The sequence below is a fragment of the Solanum lycopersicum genome, chromosome 1, assembly GCF_036512215.1.
Source record: "Solanum lycopersicum chromosome 1, SLM_r2.1".
Lineage (NCBI taxonomy): Eukaryota > Viridiplantae > Streptophyta > Magnoliopsida > Solanales > Solanaceae > Solanum > Solanum lycopersicum.
The window spans coordinates 30,161,832-30,185,837 of record NC_090800.1 but is presented as its reverse complement, the minus strand read 5'-3'; the positions used below and the strand labels follow the sequence as shown (position 1 = coordinate 30,185,837).

General features: G+C 36.0%; 1 protein-coding gene across 1 annotated transcript; it reads right to left on the bottom strand.

Annotated features, from left to right (window-relative positions):
- Positions 1 to 7,858: 7,858 nt before the first annotated feature.
- LOC101251315 (transketolase, chloroplastic-like) lies at positions 7,859 to 14,072 on the bottom strand. Its single transcript, XM_004228732.5, has 7 exons — positions 13,446 to 14,072; positions 12,352 to 12,442; positions 11,444 to 11,549; positions 11,087 to 11,369; positions 10,800 to 10,948; positions 10,267 to 10,420; positions 7,859 to 9,004 (listed from the first exon to the last, which is right to left on the bottom strand). The coding sequence occupies exons 1-7, from the start codon at positions 13,974 to 13,976 to the stop codon at positions 7,955 to 7,957; spliced, it is 2,364 nt and encodes a 787-aa protein (XP_004228780.1). The 5' UTR covers positions 13,977 to 14,072; the 3' UTR covers positions 7,859 to 7,954.
- Positions 14,073 to 24,006: the final 9,934 nt, after the last annotated feature.

Here is a 24,006-nt window from a genome sequence, read left to right as displayed (position 1 = left end):
GAGAAAGAAAAATTTTCAGTAGTCTAAAAAATCAAAAATTGACTTCCTTTTATAGCCATTTTCAGCAAGGAACATGTCTGTTCAGTGAAATCTGTTCAGAACCATTTTATCCAGAAAGTTGTGTCTTTTGGAAAAAATAACAACTTTTCGGAAAATTATGTCTGTTAGGAAAATAACAACTTTTTGGAAAGTAACGACTTTTCAGAAAGAGTAACAACTTTTCAAAATGTTACCGTTACTGTCCAAAAAATTTATCAATTAAATCATTTGCCAAATCCAAATCCAAAGCCGAAGCCGAAGCTGAGCAAGCGACGACGACGACGGCGCGAGGGGGCATCTTCTTCTTAGCTCTTTAAGAAGTAATGGAAGTGTTTCTTTCTATAAGGACAACAATTTCCCTTTCTTTTGCCGATATGGGAGAAATGACTTTTCATTTGCACTTTGAAAATGACTTTTCATTTTCCTTGCAAAGTAGTTCCCTCACTTTTTATATTTTCTCTTTTCTTTTTCCATTCACACTTGTTAAATCCCAACAATCCCCCACATGAATGGGGAAGACTATTGTTAAAACATATGCATGAAAAAAACTTGTGTGTCTTGTAAGTAAAGGTTAATCGTATCTAGATAAGTAGGTTTCCCTTTAAACATTTCATAGTGAACCTATATCGGATATACTCGGTCAATCGGTAGATTTGATATCTTTGAATCGTCAAGCTTTGGTGTATACCTAGACAACATATGTCACACAATAAATCCTTGAACTATTCTTAGTACTCATTGTTTTGTTCATTTCAGCCATGAACACATGTTGGATAGTAAGTGCTTAAAGAACTGGCCTTACTGGATTCTCCTTGAAGCGGCTTACACTTCACACTAACATAGGTGATTTCTAATTGTGTTATCCCATAGATACACCATTTGATATTCCCTGTATGAAACTTAGAAACCATTAAAAAGCTCTTATGTCTTTATCCTGGTTACTAAACATTGTCTCATCATGAGAATGGACCATAGAATAATAATTTTTTTCTTTTCCTTTGACAATGTTGAACCGTCATCAATGACTTTGTTTTATCTCCGTGAACCTAGATCTTGGGATCTCCTGTCTTCTAGGTAGATTTACCACCATGATGACTTGTTCTCGGCCATAGTCCCATTCCCGTCGATGATTTCTCAACTCTCTCTCTATTTAGGCCTTTTGTAAGTGGATCTGACACATTATCTTTTGACTTCACATAGTCAATTGTGATAATTCCACTAGAGAGTAGTTGTCTCACAGAGTTATGTCTTCGCTTTATGTGACGAGACTTGCCGTTATACATAATGCTTCCAACCCTTCCTATTGTAGCTTGACTATCACAATGTATGCATATAGGGGCCATTGGTTTGGGTCAAAATGGAATATCTTCTAAGAAATTCCGGAGCCATTCAGCTTCTTCACATGTCTTGTCTAAAGCAATGAATTCAGACTCCATTGTAGAGCGAGCTATACATGTTTGTTTGGATGATTTCCAAGATATTGCTCCTCCACCAATAGTAAAAACATATCCACTTGTGGATTTTGTTTCAGTTGACGCTGTAATCCAATTTGCATCACTTTATCCTTCAAGAACAGCTGGATATTTGTTGTAATGTAAAGCATAGTTTTGAGTGTCATCTAAGTATCCCAAAACTCTCTTCATTGCCAACCAATGATTATGATTAGGATTACTTGTGTATCGACTCAGTTTACTTATAGCGCAAGCTATGTCTGGTCGTGTACAATTCATGACATACATTAAGCATCCCAATACGCTAGCATAGTCCAATTGAGACTGACTTTCACCTTTATTCTTTGCAAGATGAATATTTACATCAATTGGATTCTTTGCGCTTTTAAAATTCAAAAATTTAAATTTTTCAAGTATATTTTGAATATAATAAGTTTGAGACAATGCTAGACCGTTAGGAGTTTTAAGAAGTTTAATTCCTAATATCACATCAGCAACTCCAAAAGCTTTCATATAAAACTTACTAGCAAGCATACGCTTTGTAGCTTTTATTTTAGCAATGTCTTTGCTCATTATAAGCATATCATCTACATATAGGCATAAAATAACTTCCTGATTTGGAGTATTTTTAATGTAAACACATTTATCAGATTCATTGATCTTAATTCCATTTGACAACATGGTTTGATCAAACTTTGCATGTCATTGTTTTGGTGCTTGTTTTAGCCCATAAAGTGACATAATAAGTATGCACACTTTCTTTTCTTTACCAGAAAATACAAAACCCTCAGGCTATTCTATGTAAATTTCCTTTTCAAGCTCTCCATTTAAGAAGGCTGTTTTCACATCCATTTGATGAATTTCAAGACCGTATACTGCAGCTAGTGCAATTAACATCAGAATTGATGTAATCCTAGTCACTGGCGAGTATGTGTCAAAATAATCAAGACCATCTTTTTGTCTAAAACCTTTAACAACAAGTCCTTTATATTTGTCAATAGTTCCATCGTCTTTCATCTTGCTTTTAAAGATCCATTTTGAACCCAAGAGTTTGTTCCCTGGAGGAAGATCAACCAACTCCCAAGAATGATTGCTTAAGATTGATTCAATTTCACTATTAGCAGCCTCCTTCCAAAAGGTTGAGTCGCTAGACAACATTTCTTCCTTGAATGTTTGAGGCTCACTTTCAAGAAGAAATGTTACAAAATCTTATCCAAATGAAGTAGATGTCTTTTGACGTTTACTGTGTCTTGGACTTTTTTCATTTTGTTCATTCTCTTTTGCTTCTTCTCTGGGTTGTTTAGATCCCCCACTAGATGACTCAAGTCTAGTTTTATACGGATATATATGTTTAAAAAATTCAGCACTATCTGATTCCATTACCGTATTATTATGAATATCCGGATGTTCGGACTTATGAACCAAAAATCGACATGCCTTACTATTTGTGGCATATCTAATGAATACACAATCCACTTAGGTATAGGAACTTGGACTTTGGCTAGACACCCCCACACTTTGAAATATTTCAAATTGGGTTTTCTACCTCTCCATTTCTCATATGGAATTACATTTGTCTTTGAGTGAGACACTCTGTTAAGTATCTGATTTGCTGTAAGGATAGCTTCTCCCCACAAGTTCTTTGGTAAACCTGAACTTATAAGTAATGCATTCATCATTTCTTTTAAAGTTCGATTTTTTCTTTCTGCAATTCCATTAGACTGAGGAGTGTAGGGAGCAGTAGTTTGATGGATTATTTCATTTTCTAAACATATTTCTGCAAATGGAGATTCATATTCTCCACCTCTATCACTTATGATCATTTTAATCTTTTTATCTAACTGATTTTCAACTTGAGTTTTATATTGCCTAAATGCATCTATTGTTTCATCCTTACTATTTAGCAAATAGACATAACAATATCTAGTGTAATCGTCAATAAAAGTTATGAAATACTTTTTCCCACCACGTGATGGTGTTGACTTCATATCACAAATATCAGTGTGAATCAATTATAAAGGATTTGAATTCCTTTCAATAGATTTATAAGAATGCTTAGCATACTTAGATTCAACACAAATTTCACATTTTGATTTATTGCACTCAAATTTTGGCAAAATATTTAAGTTAATCAGTTTTCGTAAGGTTTTGTTATTAACATATCCCAAACGTTCATGCCATAAACATTTAGACTCAAGCAAGTAAGAAGAAACAAAATCTTTATTCATATCAACTGCAATTGCATTGAGTTTGAAAATGTCATCACTAAGGTAGCTTTTCCTACAAACATATCATTTTTGCTTACTACTACTTTATCAGAAACAAATACACATTTAAATCCATCTTGGTCAGAACTGGGATTGAAACTAATTTTTTTTTCAATTCTGGAACATATGATACCCTTTTCAAAGTCACCACCTTGCCTGATGTCATCTTTAATAGGACTTTGCCAGTTCCTTCCACCTTTGCCATAGCGGAGTTTGCCATAAATAATTTTTCATCTGTAAGTGTTGGAGTATATTGCGAAAATAATTCGTTGTTGGCACAAACATGGCGTGAGGCACCAGAATCTATCCACCATTCTCTTGGATTTCCAACCAAGTTACATTCTGAAAGCATTACACAGAGATCGTCCATTTCTCCTTTGGATTCAGCCAAGTTTGCTTGATCCTTCTTTTTCTTGTCTTTCTTAGGACCCCGGCATTCATTAGCCCTATGACCATGTTTACCACAATTAAAGCAGTTTCCATTGAATTTCTTCTTAGGAGGATTGCTTTTTGGATCATATGGTTTCTTTCTTTTCTTTAATTTTGTGGGATCTTCTTCAACAATATTACTCCAGATATTGCTGAATTACCACGTGACCTCTTTTCTGCAGCCTTATTATCCTCTTCGATTCTCAATCTTACTATGAGATCTTCAACAATCATCTCCTTGCGTTTGTGTTTCAAGTAGTTTTTAAAGTCCTTCCACAATGGAGGTAACTTTTTAATAATTGCAGCCACTTGAAAAGCATCATTCCCAATCAATCCTACATTAAAGGTTATGTGAGTATTAAGGGAAAACTTAATATTTCTAACATAGGCATTAAATAAATTTATACCTTCAGCAAGGAGATCATGGATTATGACTTGCAATTCTTGAACTTGGGTGACGATAGTCTTACTGTCTATCATCTTATAGTCCAGAAATTTTGCCACAATGAATTTCTTCATTCTGGCATCTTCTGTTTTGTACTTCTTTTCTAAAGCATCCCAGAGTTCTTTTGAGGTTTTGGCATTAGTGTACATATTGTACAGATCATCTTGCAGACAACTCAAAATATAATTTTTACACAAAAAATCTGAGTGTGTCCATGCTTCTGTTACCAAGAATCGTTCATCAGCTAGAGTTTCATCTGACATAACAGGAACATTCTCATTAATGAACTTCTGCAGACTCAATGTGGTGAGATAGAAGAACATCTTTTGTTGCCATCTCTTAAAGTCGACTCCAGAAAACTTTGCAGGTTTCTCAGTCGGCGCTAAGGCAGCATTTGAACGATTATGTGTAACCGGTGTTGTTGCACCACTTACTGTTCCAGCATTTGTTTGACTTGAATTAGTCTTTTTTTTGTCACAAATGACAGATAAGTTAAATATTTGAAATACTAACAGTAAAGAACAAATCTTTACACAAACTGTTTCTGATTTAATGATAAAGTTTTTATGTTCTTTTAATCGTTAATCGAATGAATTTTAAAAATTCAAGAAGAGTAGAAAACCATAAAGGTTTTAATCTCTAGAAACCTCAAATACAGAAACTGTTAAATTTCTTAAGATTGTTATTCTTACAATAACCTGTATTTATAAGGTTAATAAACAAAAACAGAAATAAGATGAAGCAAAAAAAATATAAAATACAAGAATTAATCCGAGTCCACAGAAACTACTGTGCTTAAGAAATTTAATCCCCTCATTGTACCCAAGGTTATGGATTAATTTCTCCCAAGATAAAACGGATTAAACCTGTTAAAGAAATCACGGTACCTCAAACTTCTTTAACTTCAATGAACTTAAGCACAGCAACAAGCCACACAGACTTAGTCGATCGACACTTTGATTTTATTTGAGAGAAAAATAAATGCAGAGAAAAAAAAATTCAGTAGTTTAAAAAATCAAAAATTGGCTTCCTTTTATAGCCATTATCAGCAAAGAACATGTTTGTTCAGTGAAATCTGTTCAGACCCATTTTATCCAGAAAGTTGTATCTTTTGGAAAGAAATAATAACTTTTTGGAAAATTGTGTCTGTTAGGAAAATAATGACTTTTTGGAAAGTAACGACTTTTCGAAAAGAGTAACAACTTTACGGAATGTTACCGTTATCTGCAAATTTATAAGAGATAATTTTAACAAGATTTATTTGATTTAACAAAAACTGATTAAATAAATTTTGTCCAAAAAATTTATCAATCAAATCATTTGCCAAAGCCAAAGCCGAGCGAGCGATGACGATGACGGCGCGAGGGGGCATCTTCTTCTTAGCTCTTTAAGAAGTAATGGAAGTGTTTCCTTCTATAAGGACAACAATTTCCCTTTCTTTTGCCGATATGAGAGAAATGACTTTTCATTTACACTTTGCAAATGACTTTTTATTTTCCTTCTAAAGTAGTTCACTCACTTTTCATATTCTCTCTTTTCTTTTTCTATTCACTCTTGCTAAATCTCAACAATAACTTCTACTCATTGTTGTATTTAACCTTTTTTCTGTACTGGTCAATATTTGTTTAGGTAATGATAAGGTGAAGGTGTTTTCATTGGTCAAATTTTGCAGTTTCAAAGTGGCATGTCAATTATTCATGAGCATTGAAGACCATAATGATGTTGAAAAGCTTTTTTTACAGTTCAACATTTTCTTGAAAGGACTCTATGCCATCCCTCTAAATTTACCTGGTACAACATTTTATAAGGCAATAAGAGCTACAGATGTTATTAGGAAATAATTATTACAAGTCAGGAAAAGAAGAGAAGCCTTGGAACAAAAAACAGCTTCACCTTCACAAGACATTTTGTCTCATTTGTTGTCATTTCCTGATGAAAATGGAAAGTATATGTCTGAGCACCCTCAAGTTTATCAAAACATTCTGCAAGGTCAGTATGCTAAATTATTCTCTTTTATACATATTTTTCTACTCTGAATTATGATATGTGTGAAACTTGATTATTTTGATCTTAACGGTTGACCCTTTAATTAAGATCACAACATGCTTTAATCTAGTCATATTTACTTTTTATAAGGCATAATATATAAATATACTATTTAATTTGGCCTCATTTATTATATATGTTCTCCAATTTTGAGTTTTGAATAAGTAGATACATACATCCTTAATGACAATTAACGTCATATGTGGTGTCCTATGTGAATTATGTCATGTAGGATGCATGTGTTAGTTATTTAACTTTATGCAAGTCTAAGTGCTTACTTGTACACACCTTAAGTTGAAGCATTAGTTTAGTTATTTAACTTTATGCAAGTCTAAGTGCTTACTTGTACACACCTTAAGTTGAAAGACATAAATGTCAACTGAATCCAAATTAAATAACATATTAATATGTATTGTCCATCTTTTATTAATTATTTGGTGACAAAGCAGAGCATATTGAGATAGTATCATCAAAGAAAGAAGGGGAATTTTAAAATTGGGATGATATTCAGAAGATGAAGTATTCTTGGAATGTCATATGTGAAGTTATGAGAATTACACCACCTATATTGGGGGCTTATCGAGAAGCAATTGTGGATATAAATTATGAAGGTTATGATATCCCTAAAGGGTGGAAGGTAGGTACATTTACTCTATCTATGAATATCATGCTTTAATTTCATACAACACTTGCCAAGTTGCAGCATTACCTTTCCAACTATATTCATAAAGAATAGTTACTTTAACTCATTTATGTTGGAACAGCTTCACTGGAATACTGGTTTAACAAGTTTGGATCCAGAAATTTTCCCCAATTCATGGAGGTTGGTACCATCAAGATTTGAAGAAGATGGACCTGCCCCATATACATATATTACATCTGGGGGTTGACCTCGAATGTGTCTAGGAAAAGAGTTTACTCGCCTCGAGGTGCTCGTCTTTGTGCACCTCTTAATCAGGAAATTTACTTGGAAATTACTTATTCCAAATGAAAATTTTATATATGATTTAATGCCTACCCCTCTTCAAGGACTTCCCATTAGCTTTCAGCCTCATAATTACTGACATTCTTTTTATTTTTTTCCTTTCTATAGAGACATTTTAAAAAAAAAACTTTGGCATTCGATTTTGATGCTGTGTAGAAATTATTATGAACTGCAAAAATGTGAGCAATGTTGTAAGTTTGAGATGTTAAAAAGCCTCTAAGCTTTTGTTGATCCACCAGTGGGAGAATTGAAAGAGTAATGACTATTGATTGAGTCATTCATTACAATTAACTCATAAAATAGAAGAAAAAGGGGAATGACTTATGCCTATCTCTATATATATGTAATATGTTTGTGTGGTAATAGAGCTTCTCTTGGTAAGCAAAGATTTTGCAGTTTTGGTCACATTTTCCTCTGTAAAACCATACTTGTTGAATACTTCTGAATATGGTCCGCTAGAACCAAAGTCATCGATCCCCATCACAATGCCTTCATCTCCGACATACTCCTTCCACCCTAAGGGTGACCCTGCCTCCACGCTAACACGTTTCGATACACTTGATGGTAACACACACTCCTTGTAATCCCTTGGCTGCCTATCGAAAAGTCTCCAACACACAAGTGAAACCACTCTTACTCTCGTCCCTTCTTTTCTAAGCACGTTTGCGCTGGCTTCGCACAAACACAGCTCTGATCCAGTGCCAATCAATATGATCTCCGGCAGCTCCTTCTCAGAGTTGTCACTAACAATATAACCGCCTTTCCCTACTGCATCAGCCAATGTTCCTTCCACATTCGCTGCCACCTTTTGCCTCGATAATGCAACAAGGCTAGGTACACTTCGGTTTTCAATGGCCACCTTATAGGCTCCAGCTGTCTCTTTGCCATCAGCAGGTCGGAAGAGCAGCAAGTGGGGAATCGCTCTAAGACCAGCAAGGTGTTCAATTGGTTGATGGGTTGGTCCATCCTCACCTATTCCGACCGAGTCGTGGGTCAAAATGTAGATAACTCCAGCATGGCTAAGAGCAGACAATCTGACAGAGTTCTTCATGTAATCTGAGAAAACAAGGAAAGTTGCTGCAAATGGTATCAGCCCTCCACCGTGCAACGCAAGTCCATTGGAAATTCCACCCATTGCATGTTCCCGGACTCCATACCTAATATTTTGCCCCCACGGGGAATCGGGCTGCTTGAAGTCTCCCAAATTATGGAGATAGGCTTGATTTGAGCTGGCAAGGTCTGCACTACCCCCAATTAGTCCTGGAAGAACTTTAGCGAGTGCATTCAAGCACTTCCCTGAATATCCTCTAGTTGAATCCACTGGATCAGACATTGAGCATTTCTGATGTTGATAATGTACTCAAATGTTAGATAAAATATTCTGGCTGATCAAGAAGAGTAAATAACTATGGATGGTGAACCTTATATGTCGTAACATACGTTTTAAACGACAATCACAAACATCTGATGTTCAAGGGCTACAAATATTTAACACACCCCATATAATTTGGGTCCAAGTTCGTGAAATTACTCGGAACAATGGATCACTAAGAGCCTGTTTGGCTCAGCTTAAAAACTGGTCAAACTAACTTAAAAACTGGTTTTTGACTTATTTAGCTGTTTGACAATACTCAAAATAACTTATTTTAAGTTTAAAAAAAATTATTTTAAGCCAAAAGTTAAAAGATGGGGTAGGGGTGTTTTTCTTTTTCCAGCTTATAAACTTTTTTAAGCTGACCACATTTTTATCTTTTTGCCCTTAATATTTTTATACAATCTCCAAATTACCAACATAACCCTAACATCTCTTTCTTCTATTTTTTTCCTTTTCACGTGTGGATGATAAACAATTACTATTACTAATGAATGAAAATAAAATAAATCTTAAATCTTTCAAGTGATCTATTCAAATTATATATTATTAAAATGTAAAATAAGTTGCACATATAACTTAAATAAAAATTTATATTCCTCTTATAAATAATTTGTGATAATAAAGAAATATGTGAATGATAGACAATTGTTATTACCTATGAATGAAACTAAAATAAAATCTTAAATCGTTCTTTAATCTATTCAAATTATATATCTTTAAAATCTATAATAAGTTTATATTCCTCTTATAAATAATTTGTGATGAGAAAGAAATATATGAATGATAGCAAAATATAATTATTTATGGCTGTAAAATATAAATTAATCAACTTTTATTATGTTAACAGCTTTTAAGGATATTTCAGACATTTTGATTTAAAAAGCTGTTTATCAGCACTTATTTGCCCAACACATCAACAACTTTTTTTTTTTAACTTCAGCACTTTTATCCAAACGCATAACTACTTATTTTAAAAATAAGTTTCAGCACTTTCAAAAGTACTTTTTTAAAGCTACTTTTATTAAGCCCATCTAAACGGGCCCTTAGGCCATGACACGGAAGAGTTTGACGGCTCCCATATCCTGATTTCATTAATATACAAGTTGACCTGCAGGTATATAGTTCCTTCTTAATAGAAAATGTATTTGTCTTCTTTGAGAATGCAATCACACCATATTTCAGATGAATTAATTTCTAACAGGTATGAAACTAGATGGATGCGATTTTACCGGTAATGAGCTTTCCCAGCCAGGAATCATCCCATCAGGAAGAAGAAGCTTGAATTCTGCGGCTTCCTCAGGGTATTTATTTTGGTAATAATTAAGTTTAGAGTGCCACTCTTGCTCCAACCTTCCACCTAGATTTGTTTGTGCTTGCATTTCCCTGATAAATTAAAAAAGGTATAATACATATATTGAACCCTAAACTTGGCTTCAAATTTTAACTTTGACCTCCAACTTTCATAATGCACAAACATGTACTTTAACTATCAAACTTTTAAATAAATAAACACATGAGTCCTACATGGCACAATACACGTAAGACACCACGTAGGACAAAAAATGACATGTAGGACCTGTGTGTCTATTTGTTCAAGTTTATACAAGTTTAAGTGTTTATTTGTGCAGACCCAAAGTTGAAGAGCATAAATGCAATTTGAAGTCAAGTTAAGGGGCATATTTATGTTTATGACATTAAAAAATGCACCTATTATCTTACAACATAATCTTCCTCGTCTTGTAAGGTGCATAAAAGTTATTACCTGTAAACCATAGGAATGACGTGGAAAGGTTCTCTATCTTCCCATTTAACTTTCTGTTTCATTTGCTTTACATCGTCATCATCAAAGGTTCCATGGTGAGCCTTTGATGTCCCTTCCTTTTTTGACAATTTCCCTATTATCGTTTTCACCTGAAAATAGAAAGTTCAGTAGGCAGTGCACTACCGCACCAGGAATTGTTGGAAACTTGGAAGGTAGTCTAAAACTTATAAAATAAACTCAGTATGACATATCTACTGTGTTCTAGGCGCCGTACTGAGTCTGCATACCCGGATAAAAGTTGGTTTTCTGGTCTCACAGTGTGCAGAGATCAATGCATTCTTGAACGCGTCTAAATTTCCTTGAGAGTTATCTATAGTGATAGTGTTCCATCCTAGAGCTTCAAATCGTGCCGATGTGTCTTCTGAAAGTGCAAGGTCAGTGCTACCATCGATAGTATTATGGTTATCGTCATATATCAATGTAAGCTTGTGCAGCTTCCAATGCGCAGCTAGGGATGCAGCCTCATTTGATATGCCTTCCATAGAACAGCCATCACCCATGATGCAATACCTGAAGAAAATATATCCGAGTGAAATGCTGTTTGGTTCATCCACAAAATAAAGAGGATAAGTCAGCCTATTTACGTTCTGTGATCAACAACAGCAACATCAGGCTTATTATATCTTGCATTTAAGTTAGCTTCTGCTAAAGCAAGGCCAACTGCATTCGCAACACCTTGTCCCAAAGGGCCTGTAGTGTAACACAAAATTGGGAATTCAATATACCATGCTGATCATGATTTGCTGAGAAAACAATAATATTGTCGTATCCTACAATATAAAATCCAACACAATTCATATCAAGTTACGTAAGACTCTTTATAAAACTTTCAACAAATGTTCCTTGTTATCCAAGAGGTTTTTAGTTTAGTGATATTATATTCATACAAAAAATTTAGAATTAGAAGTACTCCTGTAATTATCAATGATAATGAAATATACAGCTGGCGATAAAAGAGATTACCTTTATACAAAACCAAGGATATTAGCACAAAATAAAACAGATATCATGCACTTCATTTTACATATCACCTAGTTAGTTGGCATCTACAACTTTTACGATTGATTGAAGTTAAGATCATACAGTTGTAAAAGACTGTATTTAAGCAAAGACATGAAGGATCTTCGATTTAAATTAGTAAGCATAGAAGTTGTCTGGTGAATCCACCATTTACACATTTTCTTGAAGGCTAAATGTTACCCATATTTAAAAATCAGTTGCCCATCTGCTTGTTACTGGAGGGCGGCTTTTGGGTGGATACTTAAAATTTTGATATATTTTGTCAGCACTAGCCACAGTTAACGAGGACATTTTCAATATGAGTTCCTGCAAAGGGCTTTTTCGACCATCTTTTCACATATATAAGAGAAATTTTTACCAGCGAGATAAAATTATGATCATGAGATTATACCAAATTGAAAATATAGCTCCAACATGTCATCATGTGACCGGGACATAAAAACGACGAAAGCGAATTGGCATTTAGTTATACCGGTTGTGACTTCGATGCCCTGTGCCACTACATTCTCTGGATGCCCAGGTGTCCGGCTTCCAAGCTTACATAAGCATTTAAGGTCTTCAATCTGAAAGACTCAATAATTCACTTAAAATTTTGATGGTAACTGTTTACATGTACAAAGCAGAACACTCGAATTCAAGTGATAATTACCATCGAACCGTCAATCTATATAAGGAAAATAAAAAGATATGCAGAAACGTCTCTCTGTTTCCCCTAACGTCTATTTTATCAGCTGACAACAATAGAGAAAAGAGAAAGCATTAAATAAAAAGTGATCTTTAGAGGCAATTAATTAACGATAATAGTTTAATTTCGGCTATATATTTTTTTGAGAGACAATTACTTGTGAAAATTACATTTAAGCACTCTGTGTAAATGTCCCTAAAGCCGATCTCGACATTGGATCCAATGAGAATTAACTAATGCCGATTTTAAGCACTCTTTGTTTGATATGCATATTTATTGCCGTTAAAAGTTATATTTGTTGTAGCGAAGGTAAACCTCACATCAACACTATTATTTCTTGAGTATTAAGGATCTAAATTAAGCCTTATATTTAAGGAAATGATCTGAAATGTCACAGGGTGCCCTGTTCCTGCGTTGAATTACGGGTTTCGTTTATTTGCTATTCTATTTCTATAGATTTGTACTTAGCTTATTTGTTATTTTGTTGGTTTTTTAAGGTGGTCGTTATCTTAAAATTTCGTGTCCTATTTGAGTTGGGCGCAATTACTTTACATTATCACAATTTAGGTAGACCAGCCATGTACTCACATGGCAAGTGATACAATTCAATGTTTGGGTTTACCAGGAGATAATATTCATGAAATCACTTGTTATAACTAACCGTGGCGGATAAGATTTTTGAGTTAGTAGTTTAAAATATGAAAAAATAAACCCACGAAGAAGCTAGGGGATTCAACATATGCTATGTATAAAAAGAAATAATAATTTTAATCACATATAAACAATATATAATTTTTGGCTGAAGAGAGCCCTGGTTATATGATTAGAAATTTTTCTTGTTTCAGAGAAATATTGAGAAAACATAAATAAATTATATATACCTGAACAGATCGGAAAGAAGCAAGATGAAGGCAAACATACTGAAGAAGGCATCCATGTCCAGCACTCAAAACAAACCTATCTCTGTTAAACCACTTCGGACTTGTTAAACTATACCTCATGGCGTGTCTATACAAGAAATATGCAACCTCAGCCATCCCAAGAGCCATTCCAGCATGCCCTGCCTTTGCATGTTGCACTGAGTCTACTATCAACATTCTAAAATTATCTATACACCTCTTGTCAACCAATTCTTGCAATTTTTCATCATCATTCAAGTTTTGATTAGAAATCTCTAAAGGGTATGCTCTTTTAACTTCTTCCTGCCAGGAGAGCTTGTAATCTTTATCTTTGAATAGACTAGGTCTAGATTGGTCAAAAAGTGGAGAAGTAGTACTAATATTGTTTGTTTTTAGACATACGATGTTAGACTTCAGGGCCAGTTTCTTGGTATGGTAATCATATCGATAATTATTGGTTTGGATGTGAAATAAAGGAGGAAATGGCTTTACAATAAAATTAGAGATAGCCATTCTTCTATAATTTGGGAGGGCAAGGGAGAAATGGATATACGACAGAATAAAAAAAATATGTGAGTGATGTGCTGCTTATTCAAGTTTTGGTGTTTGAATTTGGATTAAACACGTAAAGGGCCAACACAGCTGGGAGTGACATGTAGCTGTTGCTCACCTCAACAACTATAATATTCTCCTTAGTTTTAAATACCTGAGGTCCGAGGGGTGTTTATAATGACATTTTTTTGCCAAATACTGTTCAAGTTTTCTCTTATTGTTTAATTTTTATTTTTAACAACAATGTCATTTATATATAGCAGAATTAATGAAATATTTCATTAAAATAAATTATTATGTAAATGGTTTTAAAAATATACTATATTTCTTTAAAATATTAAAATTAAAATAAACATATTTCATAATAACATGACATGTTGAAGTTAATTTGTTATTGTGGGTCATGTTCAATCCTTAATATGTAACTCTTAGTAATGACTTCCTATTAAACTCTATCCATTTATGGAAGCTAATTGGATGTGTTATAAAATTGTAACTAGGAATCACCATTAAAGGCTAAAATGTTATTTAAGTAATAACATCAAAGATTTTAAAGATTTTATTTTGATATTAAAACATGACTTGCAATAACAATACTGTTATTTGTAATTTTGATGATTTGACAAACCTGGGGACCTTGTAAAGGTACCAGTTTCTTAATTGTCGGTTGCAGGGTTCTTGCTTGAGTATTTTAGATAAAACAAACTCAGGGACCTAGTAGAGGTACCAGACTCTCATGATGAGGAGCCAGTTGATTGCGAGCTGGAGACGGTACAGAAAGTAGGTGCACACTTCCCGATGGCGTCAGAAAGTGTGACTTTTCCAGCCAATGGCAAAGAAGTTTGGGAAAGTGACTTGCTCATATAAAAGGCACTTTCCTAAACATTTTTGCTAGTTTTTGCAACTTGATAAAAACTTTTCAAGAACTCTTGCAAAGGCTACTACAAAGCAAAGGCAGAATTATTCCAAGAACAACAACAATATCTGGAGCTTTTCATTTAGTTGTTTAGGAATGCATTCTCTTGTTCTTAAACTGTAAACCATTCCTGAATCTATAAAGGAATTGGTGTGTTGTGTTAAAAGTCTAGGCTGTCCAGGTGGGATAGCTTAGTGGGTAGATTGTTTTCTACTTAGGCTTGTTAAGCAATAGAGGACTATTGCTTAACGCTAAGATTGATAACTCTTTCTTACGTTTGGTGTAATCGTGTTTTACTTTTGCTTTTGAAGACTAGTGAAAACGATTGAAAATCCTGTGAGAAAGGTCGTGGTTTTACTCCCTTAAGCAAGGAGGTTTCCACGTAAAATCATTGTGTTGATTTTACTGCATTTAACTTTCTGGTATTTTTCTGAAGTGAAGTAAGGGACCTGGTCCATTACTTGTTAAGTGAAGGCTCATATTCTATCAAGTGGTATCAGAGCAGGCACTTTCTATTTGGTTAACACCAAGGAAGTGATACTTACTTTAGAATGGCAGCTCCACTTAACCTCGAAGAAGGTCAGTCATCACACAGACCTCCTCGTTTCAATGGACATTTCTACAGTTGGTGGAAAGTTAGAATGCATGACTACCTCATGGTTGAAGACAGCGAGTCATGGGATATTGTACTGGATGGACCATTTGTTCCGATGATGGAAGAAAAGGATGGACAGAAGACCATTACTGTTCCAAAGCCTAGGCAGAAATACGATGAAGCTGACAGGAAAAAGATTGAAAAAGGTTTCAAAGCTAAAACTCTTCTTGTCTGTGGGATAGGACTTGATGAGTACAAGAGAGTGTCAGCCTGTGAGTCTGCTAAAGAAATTTGGGATTGCTTAAAGACTGCACATGAAGGAACTGAGCAAGTCAAAGAATCTAAGATTGACATGCTTACTTCACGATATGAGAACTTTAAAATGAAGGAAGGAGAAACAATACATGACATGTTTACCAAGTTTTCTTCTATTACAAATGAGCTGCGAAGTCTGGGTGAACCTATAAGCATGACCAAACAAGTCAGAAAAGTGCTTCAAATTCTTCCAAAGTCTTGGGAGAGCAAAGTTGATGCCATTACAGAAGCCAAGGACTTGAAGGTGTTGACTATGGATGCTTTGATTGGAAATCTGAAAACACATGAGATGAATCGAAACTATGATTTGTCAAAAAAGGAAGCCAAGAAGGACAAGTCATTGATGCTGAAGTATAAATCAGATGAAGATTCAAGTGATGATGATGATATGACATATCTCATTGTAGATTTCAAAAAATTGTGAAGAAAAACAAAATTTATAAAAGAGGAACAAACGGTACTCGAAATGCTGCTCAAGGGAATACTTGCTACAAGTGTGGAAAATCTGGGCACTTCATCAGAGAGTGTCCTTTGCTCAAGAATGAAAACAAGCAACATCAAAAACACAGGAGTGACAAAGAAAATAGAAGGGACCTGATACCTGGTAACAGAGATCGTAAAGCTGCTGCTGATATGGTTGTAAAAAGGGCTCTTGCTGCTTAGGGGGATTATTCAAGTGATTCAGAAGATCCTGATGAGCCAAAAGATGTGTCCATGGTTGCTGTGCATGAGGAGGAAACTGTCTTCAATGAAATGTTTGCTCTCATGGCTCACACAGAAAATGAAGAAGAGGAAAATCAGGTAACTCTTCTAGATATGAAAAATGACTTGGATAAATATTCTCTTAAAAAATTGAGAACTTTGGCAAAAGTCATGCTTGATTCTGTAATAGAGTTAACATCTGAAAGAGACACCATGAATGCTGAACTTGAAAGTTTAACTGAAAACAAAGTTAAACTTGAAGAGAAAATGTCAAGAATGATGTCTCTAGAGTCAAATAACTGTGAACTTAAGAACCAGTTGAATTAGATTACTGAAGAAGCTGAAAAGCTGAATGGAAGATCAAATAGTCTACAAGCTGAAATTCAAGAAAAATTGAAAAAATCTGAGACAAATCTTAGTCTGTCACTTGAAAAGAATAACAAATTAGAACAGGATATTGTGAAACTTAAGGAAGAACTTGAAAAATCTCTTAAGTGGACCAAATCCTCAAAGTTACTGTCAAATGCAACAAATCAGAGTAACTTTAATAAGAAAGGACTAGGAAGCCTGAACATAAGTCCTCCTTATAATCCTCACAGTAAGTATGTGTTTGTGTCTGACAATCTGCAATGTCTCCATTGTGGTAAAAATGGGCATTTGAAGAATGATTGTGACAGCTGGAGAAACTCCTGTGAAAGGTTCTTTAACTATGCTGAAAGGCATAATGCACCAATAGAGAGACCTGGTCCTCCAAAGCATGTTTCAACTCACAGATTTTCAAAGAAAAAATCTGTACCTGCCCCTGTGTCCTTTTTTAGAAAGCTTCAAAATCTACCATATTGGACCAAATACAATCTAATCACTCCTTTGTCTGCCTACTGGGAACTCAAGCTGAAATGGGTTCCCAAGCTTAACAAGTGATTTTTGGTGCAGGTGAGTGAGAGGAGCAGCAGTAAATGCTGGTATATGGATAGTGGTTGCTCTAAGCATATGACTGGTGATGTAAAGAACTTCCTCTCACTCAAGACCTTCCAAGGAGGAGGTGTCTCATTTGGTGATGGCAAGAAGGGGTACATTTTGGGAGTTGGCAAAGTAGGAAGATCTCTTGAAGATTCAATTGACAATGTTTACCATGTGGATGGGTTGAAGTACAGCTTGCTCAGTGTGTCACAAATCTGTGATAAAGGAAATGACGTCAAGTTTACTTCTGAGAAATGCACTGTGCTGAGTCTAACTACAAACAAAGTAATTCTCACTGCACACAGAAGTAAAAATATGTATGTGGCAAACTTAGAAACGTCTCATGGAGTTGACCTAACATGTCTTAGTGCTCAAAATCAGAATGCTGATCTCTGGAATCGTAGGCTAGGGCATGTGAGTTCATCTTTATTGAACAAGTTGATTTCTAAGGACTTGGTCCGAGGTCCGCCCAAGCTGAAGTTTGCCGAAAATAAATTATGTGAAGCTTGTGTTAAAGGAAAGCAAATCAAGTCATCTTTTAAGCCCAAGAATCAGGTAACATCATCAAGAACCTTAGAGCTGCTTCATATGGACATGTGTGGACCCTTGAAGGTTCAAAGCAGAAATGGCAAGAAGTACATTTTGGTGATTGTTGATGACTATTCAAGATACACCTGGATGAGATTTTTGAGATCAAAGGCAGATACAGCTGAAGAGTTGGTGGTATTCTTCAAAATGATTCAAACCAAATTGAATCAAGTTATTTGCAGCATTCGATCTGATCATGGCACAGAGTTTGAAAACTCAACACTAGATAGATTTTGTATGGAAAATGGTACAAGCCACAATTTCTCTGCTCCAAGAACTCCTCAACAAAATGGAGTAGTGGAAAGAAAGAACAAAACCTTGGTGAACATTGCCAGAACTATGATTATTGAATCAAATTTTCCTCAAAGTTTCTGGGCTGAAGTTGTTAACACAGCATGTCATGTTACCAACAGGTGTCTAATAAGAGTTGTGTTGAATAAGACTCCATACGAACTGCTCAACAACAGAAAGCCAATGCTGAGCTATCTTAGAGCATTTGGATGAAGATGTTTTGTGCTGAATAATGGGAAGGATGATTTGGGAAAATTATATCCCAGAAGTGATGAAGGAGTATTTGTTGGATATTCTTCATCCAGCAAAGCCTACGGAATATTCAACAAACGAACATAATGCATTGAAGAAAGCATTCATGTTGTCTTTGATGAAAATGGAAGCTTGAAGAATGATGGATCAAATGATGAGCTGAAAATGCTCAAATCCAAGAAGATTGAAGGAGCTGAAGCTGATACAGATCAACAACTGAAAAATGATTGTGATGATCAGAATCATAGTCTACCTGAAGAGGATGCTGAGGTTGAACAGGATGATATGGTACCTGGTACTACTCAAAACTCCAGCCAGAGTACATCAGACTCCCCATAAGATGATGTCACTCTTGATGAAGAAGATCATGCTGATCTGCCAAATCAGTCTGCTGCAAAGTCAGGATGGAAGCATAGTTCATCACATCCTCTTGATAATCTCATTTCTCCCATGAATTCTGGAATTCAAACTAGATCAAAAACAAGAAATCTAGTTGTATTCTCAGCATATTGAGCCTAAGAATGTTAAAGAAGCATTAGGTGATGCAGACTGGATCAATTCTATGCAAGAAGAACTCCATCAGTTTGAAAGAAGTAAGGTATGGTACCTGGTTCCTCGACATGAAGGCAGAACAATAATAGGAACTAGGTGGGTATTCAGAAACAAACTTGATGAAAATGGAGTGATTACTAGAAATAAATCCAGGCTGGTGGTGCAAGGAAACAATCAAGAAGAAGGAATTGACTATGATGAGACTTTTGCACCTGTTGCCAGAATGGAAGCTATTAGAATCTTAATATCTTTTGCTACTTTTATGGGGTTCAAGCTGTATCAAATGGATGTGAAGAGTGCATTTTTGAATGGAGATCTCAAAGAGGAGGTGTATGTCAAGCAACCTCCTGGTTTTGAAGATGCAGAGCTACCAAATCATGTGTTCAGATTGAATAAGGCACTATATGGTCTGAAACAAGCTCCAAGAGCATGGTATAAAAGGTTGTCAAAGTTTCTGCTGAAGAATGGTTTCAAAAGAGGCAAGATAGACAATACTTTGTTCTTATTAAAAAGAGAACAAGAATTGCTTATCATTCAAGTCTATGTGGATGACATAATTTTTGGAGCTACTTCAGAACATCTCCGTGAAGAATTCTCATCACTGATGGGAAGGGAGTTTGAAATAAGTATGATGGGTGAGTTGACATTCTTCCTGGGGCTGCAAATCAAGCAATCATCAAATGGGATTTCAATATGCCAGGAGAAGTATATCAAAGAGCTGCTGAAGAAATTCAATATGTTTGATTCTAAACCTATTGATACTCCTATGGGAACAAATTCCAAGATGATAGTAGAAGAATATGATCCCCTTGTGAATCAGACAATGTACAGAAGAATCATTGGCTCCTTGTTATATCTGACTGCTAGCAGGCCTGATATTGTGTATAGTGTTGGAATGTATGCCAGGTTTCAAGCATGTCCTCGTGATTCACACCTGAAGGCTGCAAAATGTATTCTTAGATACTTGAAGAAAACAAGGGACCTGGTTCTCTTCTATCCTGCAGGTGATACTTTTGATCTAGTTGGTTTTGCAGATACTGATTTTGCAGGTTATCAAGTTGATAGGAAGAGCACCTCTAGAATGGCTCATTTCGTTGGATCATCACTTATCTCTTGGGATACCAAGAAGCAGAACTCTGTGGCTCTTTCAACCGCTGAAGCTGATTATGTAGCTGCTACAGCCTGTTGTTCTCAATTGTTGTGGATCAGGCAACACTTAGAAGATTTTGGAATCCACATCAAAGCAATTCCTCTTATGTGTGACAATACTAGTACTGTTTGTATGGGAAAGAACCCAGTCCATTGTAAGAGAACAAAACACATTGATGTTAGACATCATTTTTTGAGAGATAATGTTGAGAAGGGAAATATTGTGCTCACATATTGTCCAACGGAGGAACAAATTGCAGACATTTTCACCAAGGCTCTCAGCAAGGATCAATTTGAGAGGAATCGGTTAAAGTTGGGGATGTTGATCTCCAAGTGATGCTTTTAGCCTCCCACAGTGGAACTCCCTTGATGGTTAAAATTGCAGTGCAGGTATCCTTTGTGTGAATTTTAAATATCTGAACAAGATCTCTTTTGGTATCTTTAATAGGTATACTGTTAGTAGAGACCTGCTCAGCAAAAGAAGAGACTACAACAATTAAGGAATGAAGTTAAACTCTATCATGGTACCTGGTACCTGTCCAGCTTAGCATTTTTACATTAAATTTAAACTGAAAAATTTGACCGTTGAAAATGCCACGTGTCAGTCATCGGTTACTCTGACCGATCAGTCCAATCGTTTCTCCCTCAAACGACACATCCAATCAAGGACCTGGCACCCTTTCACTTTTTTTAAAAAGGCATTTTTCTTTTTGAAACTCTCATCCATCTCTTAACTTTATCTCTCTCTTTTATCAAAAGGCTTATCAAATTCAAAGGCGAAATCTGTCTTCTTCTTCCTCTTTTTGCTTTTCAACGAAACCTACCAGTATCACAAACATCTCTTCCTCTTAATCTTCTTCTAAACAAATGTTGGACGCTCTTAGTGAAATCGAGCCCCTGTCATTCTATTCTCCAACAACTTCTCAAGCCAGACTTCCTCCCCTACCCAGTCCTCCTCAAAACACTCCTGATAACCCATAGATCTAAACACTTCTGCAAAACCTACTGGACCTGGTCCATGTGAAGACATGTTGCCTGACAACATGTTTGAAGGTGATCTACCAAAACATAGGGCTTCCGAGTCTAATATACTGGCAGCGAGTGAGGAACTCGTGATTGAAGAGGTAAGGCCTTCTCAACCCATTTTCGATAAAACCCCGATTTAGGGCGGTACTCTTTTTCCTCTTCATCTGAATCTGCAAGTGAGGAAGAAACATTAAAATGGAAGGTTGAGAGTCGAAAAGGGAAGGAAAAGGTCGTGGAGGAGGCTTCTAGGAGACGACCTAATACAAGGTCTGCTGCACAAAAGTTGATGGTAGATGCCTTGAAGGCAAGTGCACGTTCTGCTGCTGCAGTCAGAAGCGCAGGAACCTTCAAGGTATCAAATTTTAGAATACCTTAAGAAAAATTGGTTGAGTTGTCGGGAGAAGAAGTTGAGAAGAAAAATAAGAAGAAGAAGTCAGAAAAGAAAAGGGAAAGGGTTACAAGGAAGGTTGAAAAGTCACAGTCAAAAGGAATGAGATCTGAGAAAAAGAGAAAGCGGACACAGGGACCTGGTTCTCAAGCCAGAAAAGTTGAGAATGTCAACATGCAGGAAGTAGTTGACAGTCTGAGGAAACAAGCAGTCCTAGCAGGAAGAGTTTCTGATATGGGGATTATAACTCTTCCTGGCATGGATTCTCTGCATGACATGGTGGAGATCCAATCTTGGCTGCACCGGTTCGACAAGAAATCCCCCATCCTCTATGAAGAAGAAGTTCATGAATTTTACTACAATGTTCAATTCATGGAAAATGGGAGTCTCCTCACACGGGTAAACAATATTGCCATTTCTTTGGACGAGGAGGTGTTGGGCAAAATCCTCAGAGTGCCTACAGAGGGGACTCGGTCTGTGCTGGGCAAAACTTGCTTTTCAGAATTTGCCTCTATGATTTCTAAGACTCCCACAACTAAGGTTGCTGGGATCTATAAGAAATTATGAAGAGTGAGTATCAGCTGGTTTTTGAGTTCGTCAACAAGGTCGTCCTTCCTCGCACAGAAAAGAGGACACTTGCTACTGCTGCTGACTTGTATGTGATGGAGATGCTGTGCAGCTTTGAAGCTCTAAGCCTTCCAAGTCTAATGATTGAGCACATTCACAAAACTGTCATTGAGAGGAAAGGTGTTCATGGAATGGGTTATGGATACTTTCTCACTAAAGTATTCAAGCATTTTCGAATTCCTCTTAGTGTTGGAAAGGTTGGGACAGTTAAACAAACTATGTCTGAGCATACCTTGTTTGAATGTGAATGCATTGAAGGCAGAGGCCTTCCAAAAAGCAAGATGGCTCAATTTCTTGAGGACCTGGATCAGCTTAAACACGAGATTGAAGAGCTCACTGTGTGGTTGAGTGGTAAAGAAGAAGAAATTGCTATACTCAAAGAAGAACTGCTTACTGCACAAAGTGAGGGACCTGGTTCTGCAGTTGTTCAAGCTCTGGAGAAAGAGAATGATGAGTTGAAGGCGAAGATAACTGCCCTGCAAGAAAAGGCCATCAAGGATAATGATGCTGCCAATGCACGACTCACTCTTGTTATCCAGTCCCTATCTCAAACTCCCCCCTCATCCTAAACTTTCAATCAATCCTTCCCTGTGTCATTTTTTTGTGTGGCTGATCATCGTGTTGATGGATTTTTAGTTTGTTTTTAATGTATTTATGTTATAATGGCATGTTGGTTACTTTATTCCTTTGCTGTTCTTCCTATGTTCTTTTGCGAATGATCTTCCTCTACTGTTTAATTTCTTTTTAAGCTTTGATTTTGTTCAGTGTTTATGCTCACATCACTAGTTTACTGCGTTTCTTTTTTATGATGCCAAAAGGGGGAAGTAAATCTGTGTGTAGCTAAATGATATTTTAGTGAGGGGGAACAAACAGTGAGGGGGAATGTAGTGAGGGGGAATATAAAAAGGGGGAACAAAGTTGAAAGGATATTAAATCATGATTTCAGTGTTTGTCATCATCAAAAAGGGGGAAAATGTTATTTGTAGTTTTGATGATTTGACAAACCTGGGGTCCTCGTAAAGGTACCAGTTTCTTAATTGTGTGTTGCAGGGTTCTTGCTTGAGTATTGTAGGTGAAACAAACTCAGGGACCTAGTAGAGGTACCGGGCTCTCATGATGAGGAGCCAGTTGATTGCCAGCTGGAGACGGTACAGAAAGTAGGTGCACACTTCCCGATGGCGTCAGAAAGTGTGACTTTTCCAGCCAATGGCAAAGAAGTTTGGGAAAGTGACTTGCTCATATAAAAGGCACTTTTCTAAACATTTTTGCTAGTTTTTGCAACTTGATAAAAAATTTTCAAGAACTCTTGCAAAGGCTACTACAAAGCAAAGGCAGAATTATTCCAAGAACAACAGCAATATCTGGAGCTTTTCGTTTAGTTGTTTAGGAATACATTCTCTTATTCTTAAACTGTAAACCATTCCCGAATCTATAAAAGAATTGGTGTGTTGTGTTAAAAGTCTAGGTTGTCCAGGTGGGATAGCTTAGTGGGTAGATTATTTTCTACTTAGGCTTGTTAAGCAATAGAGGACTATTGCTTAACGGTAAGATTGATAACTCTTTCTTACGTTTGGTGTAATCGTGTTTTACAAAAACTTATCTCAAAATACAACAAGACGACTCATCAAAA

Coding starts and splice junctions, on each gene's coding strand:
- LOC101251315 (XM_004228732.5), bottom strand. CDS start 13,976: ATGGCTATCTCTAATTTTATTGTAAAGCCATTTCCTCCTTTATTTCAC. Junction 11,370..11,443: donor GCTGTTGTTGATCACAGAAC/GTAAATAGGCTG, acceptor TATTTTCTTCAG/GTATTGCATCATGGGTGATG. Junction 10,421..10,799: donor GTCATTCCTATGGTTTACAG/GTAATAACTTTT, acceptor TTAATTTATCAG/GGAAATGCAAGCACAAACAA.